At 33.2% G+C, this 5,000-nt stretch overlaps 1 protein-coding gene across 2 annotated transcripts in view; it reads left to right on the top strand.

Moving 5' to 3' along the window:
* The window catches only part of LOC131661476 (homeobox-leucine zipper protein ATHB-6-like), a 1,769-nt gene extending 679 nt beyond the window's left edge, over positions 1 to 1,090 (top strand). For both annotated transcript variants that reach the window (XM_058931030.1, XM_058931029.1), the window contains exons 2-3: positions 1 to 214; positions 300 to 1,090. The exon at positions 1 to 214 is cut by the window's left edge. In XM_058931030.1, coding sequence (XP_058787013.1) covers positions 1 to 214; positions 300 to 764 — 679 coding nt within the window. In that variant the 3' untranslated portion in view covers positions 765 to 1,090. The remainder of the gene's footprint in view (positions 215 to 299) is intronic.
* The last annotated feature ends 3,910 nt before the right edge of the window (positions 1,091 to 5,000 follow it).

Genomic DNA, 5,000 nt, shown 5'->3' with positions numbered 1-5,000 from the left:
AGTGGAAAACAAGCTTGAGCCTGAGAGAAAGGAGAAGCTTGCCGTAGAACTTGGGTTGCAGCCTAGACAAGTTGCTGTTTGGTTTCAAAACCGTCGTGCAAGATGGAAGACAAAACAGTTGGAAAGAGATTACGGTGTTCTTAAGGCTAATTATGATGCTCTTAAGCTCAAGTTAGATGCAATTACTCAAGACAACAAAGCTTTTCATAAAGAGGTACTATAATAGTGTTATATGAAATAGATTATTTCTGCATCATAAAACTGAAGTAATTGAAATTGATTCCTTGTTGTGTTTACAGATTAAGGAACTGAAATTGAAGCTGGAAGAAGAAGAAAAAAGTGCAAGTAGTGTTTTGGTGAAGGAGGAGATGATAACAATGCCCGAATCTGATGAAAACAAGCATAACCCGTCTTCGGAAACATCGATTCCTAGTTTAGAATCTAAGGATCATTTGAATTATGACAGCATGATCAACAACAACAATGATTTTGGTGTTGGAGAAGCTTCTTCACTCTTTCCAGCAGACTTGAGAGACGGTTCATCTGACAGTGATTCTAGCACAATTTCTTCATCCGGAGGAATTCTTCAAAGTCATCTTTTGTTGTCTCCTGATTCATCCTCCATGAATTGTTTTCAATACCAGAAATCTTATCATGTGAAAATGGAGGAACACAATTTCTTGAGTGCAGATGAGGCGTGCAATTTTTTCTCAGACGACCAAGCACCAACGTTGCAATGGTACTGTCCAGATCAGTGGAGTTGAACTTAATGGAAGAAAAACGATCAAGAGAGAAAATGATACCTCAATTTCTTTGTAAAATAGGGACTGGTTTGGTAGCAAAACTATGGCTATGTGTTGTTCACGTGAATGAAAGAACAGAGAAATGGCTGGGCAGGGTGCTTGTCCCAGTTAAGGATGTTTTTGGTTTGGGATCAAGGTTTGATTATGGCTATGGTAATGGGGTTGAATAATTATTAAGTGGTAATGATGAAAACTAATGGTGTAAATTATTTTAATTCAAGCATAAAAAAATTGCTTTATCTTTCTATTATTTTACTTTTAAAATTAATAAAGTTCAAGTTTTGTAATGTCTTTTTTAGGGATTTTTTTAATAAGTATGTTAGAATATATATTAATCAAACTCTGAAGTGTATTATTCAAATTTTAATATTTTATAAATTAAAATAATTTTAGAGAAAAATACATTAAAAAGTTAAAACTCTGAAGTGTATTATTCAAGTTTTAATATTTTATAAATTAAAATAATTTTAGAGAAAAATATATTAAAAAGTTAAAATAATATAAAAACTTTGTTTATGTATTTATAAACGATGTATACGATATAATGTTATTTTTAGGTCTCAAGATAGAATTTTTTTTTAAAATAATCATGTATTAAAAAAAAATTAACGCAAATAACCACGTTTCGAAAAAAATTACGCAAATAACCAGGTTTCTGAAACCCTTAACACCAAGGCGCCATCTCACATGGCTTATTCCCTTTTTTTTAGTCCTAGGCGCCATCTGACATGGCACACTCAGTCCCAATAAGCCATGTCAAATGTTGTTTCCATTTTTGTTGATGTTGTTGTTGATAATTTCAACCATGGTTCTTTGCTCTAAGACAGAAGACTCTTTTAGACATAGCCTTTTGACTCTTTATTTATTTATTTTCTTTTTACTAAGGATTTTGCGTGCAGTTCTTTCGATTCTTGGATTGAATAACAATTGTTCTGTAGGATCCTTTTCTAACAAAAACTAGTAAAAATAAAACTCGATTCTAAATGTTAATGGGTTAGTGTTTATAAAAAAAATACAGTTATTAACAAATATAAATAGATATAAATAATACCTAAAATATTAAAATTATGATATATCTTTAAAACATAGAACCAGTCCCCGACAATGACACTATTTTGTTGCTTTTGCAACAAAAGTAAATTTTACAATTATCATATCCACAAAGACTGACAACTTCAATGACTGTGTATTAGTTGTAATGCGAGAAATTAAATGAGAGAAATTAAAATGGAGATTTCGATGTTAATAGTAAGAAAACTTGCTAGCATATATTTCGTCATTACATGTTTATCAGGCACATTCATAGATCAGTAATATGTTCTTCTATTCAGCTATTAATATACCACATGTTTCTCTCATTCGTATATTATTTTGATCTCAACATTGTGAGATAAGTGCATTACCCAATATTCCAATTTATCAGCTATTAACCAACACAAAACATTAAGTTCTAATAGTTATAAAGCAGCAAAGCTCCACACCGATCTATACTGCAATACATGTAGATATTGAGCCTAACCTTATCTATAGCCTCTAGTATCCAGTATACTATTATCTTGGATCTAGTAATGATAAGCACATTTCAATGTCAAGTCACACCATGAAAACATGTTTTAGGTAGTGAAGTTAAACAGGCATGAAGTTTAAAGAGTCATTAATATTAAAGCATGAGTAGGATTACATATAACGATATGTCTTATTTAGTTCATAAATATAATGACTAAATCTAACCCCTGGAAAAAAAATATTTTAGCTATGCTTACTCATGATTAGTGTAACCTCTTGTAACTCGAAGAAGCTGATATTGGAGGTGTGATATACCCTGTACATGAGCAGTGCTTCCTCATTCCAAGTTCCTCTCTTATTCTCCTATTATAGACCAAAGTAAAACTACTCTAATTATGTACTTCCTCAATCCGCCAAAACTCCATTTGCACTGAATTGGAAACACCTCCGAAGTTAGTGTTTACTGCGTGATGTAGGACCCTGTCAGTCATCTCAAGAGAGAAAGAGGGGGATGATATGGTTGGAGTGAAATGTATCACTATTACGGAAAACACATATTACAAGGATTGTGAATGATGTATAATAACAATTAAATAACCATTGTTAGGTAGGGTGTGGTTGTAAGTGAGTTATTTACCATCATAGTCTATTTCCCGTGGTAGTAAACTAGATAGCGCTCAACATACAACCACGATTGTATTAAACAATCGTTGTTGTATGTCTTTTAATAATATAAAAAAGATGCCACAGTAGAACAACAACAACAATAACAAAAATAAAAACAACAAGAATAAAAAAAGAAAAAGAACAAGAAAAAGAATAACAATAACAACAACAATAATAACCACACCAAGAACAACAAGAAAAACAACAACAATAACAATAAGAACAACAACAATAATAACAACAAGAACAATAACAAAAAAAAAAGAACAATAAGAACAACAGCAACTAACATTTCTAACTTAAATCCATACTTTCCTTGTTTTATTCAAGCTTAAGAAGAGATGATGGAGTTCTGAAATTTGTTAATGAAAGATATGATGTTTTCGAGTCTTGTTTATGAAAGAAATGATATTTTCAAGCTTGGTTTAGTTGAGAATTGATGTTTCATAAATGAAAGATGACGTTTGGAGGTAGAAGAAGAAGTTCAACTAAGTTGTAAATTTGTCTAAGTTTTAGGTTTCACGCGGATCACTAATGGTAGTGTCTCGAGCGTTGATAATCACTAAATGAACGACCAAGGTTTGTTTAAGGATGATGAAGAAACTCAATAAACACACTACATACAACAATAGTTCTATTAAACAACCGTTGTTGTATGTATTTTAATAAAATTATAAAAAAAGCAGCAGTAGAGCAACAACAACAACAAGATTTGAACTCATGACCATGCACTTCATACGACAACGGTTGTATTAAATAACCTTTGTTGTATGTATTTTAATAAAATATTAAATATACAGTAATAGAACAACAACAACAATATTTGAACTCGTGATCATGCGCCACTTTTTTTCCACAGTTGAGAGTTCCAATCGTGGTGAAAAGTAGGCTTAAAAATGAAAAGAAAGGGAAAGCATCTAATCGAATAGATTCTACCACGGTGAATATTTTGGCAATGGTGAAATAAAATTCAGTGGCGTTATGAAAGGTACTTTTTTTAGTAGTGTATGCCCCAAGTTAGTTTTACCGGGACCCATGATAGGTGCCAATGTACTGTCTAAAAAGTACAAGTGTGTGTGTGTCCCCCTTGCAAGGGTAGAGAGACTCAAAACCCTTAGTAGGTATATTGCGCGTTTGGATGCTGAGGGCTAGCTCACGCCGGCGAGTAGCACTAGACATTGGGTTTTGAGGTTTTTTAATGGATCCGTTCACGTGAGGTGAGAGATCTTATGGATAGCCGGTGTTGTTAGGTTATAGGCACGGGGTTTCTCTGGCTGAGTATGTGAGGATGGCTATGGGCTAATGCTCTTTTAGGTAGTAGAATATGTGTATGACTTATAGTATGTCTTTTTCCCTTGAGGTATGCGATATTTATATGGGACTTTAGGACTTAGGGTTTTCTTGGAAAGAGCCACTATCCACCTAGTCAAATAGTGGAAAATTGAATCCCTATTTTCAATGGAGACGTGAGTCAGTAACGAATCTGAATTTTTCTTTACCCGAAACACGTCTTATGCCACATTTTCCCTTCCTTGGGTGAGGAAGACTTAAGGGCGAGTCGATACCTCCCATCGAGCGACCACACGTCGTCATATTCTCCTAGGGCGGCCCTTGGGTATCACCTTAGGCAAGGTGTTTTGCAAATATAACAATACACTGACCATATTGCATATGCTTATACCCAAGCCTACCGATCATCTTGAAAGCCTCTCACCTCACGTGAGCATAACTCTTCAAACCACCGTAAAACACCACCATATAGGACTTCTCTCCGCCGTTGACAAGCCCTAACCACCATACATCGTAATATAAATACAAAGGCCTCTGAGTCTCCATGCCTTTGCAGGAGAAAAACACATACATGTAATTTTTTTATCAATACAATATATATATATATATATATATATATATATATATATATATATATATATATATATATATATATATATATATATATATGTTAAATATGTTTTTGATTCTCCTAAATATCTCAAACTTCACTTTTAGTATCTAAAAGTTTTCCCT

Source organism: Vicia villosa, linkage group LG3 (genome assembly GCF_029867415.1).
Source record: "Vicia villosa cultivar HV-30 ecotype Madison, WI linkage group LG3, Vvil1.0, whole genome shotgun sequence".
NCBI classification, from domain to species: Eukaryota; Viridiplantae; Streptophyta; class Magnoliopsida; order Fabales; family Fabaceae; genus Vicia; species Vicia villosa.
This window is presented reverse-complemented; position numbering and strand designations above follow the sequence as displayed.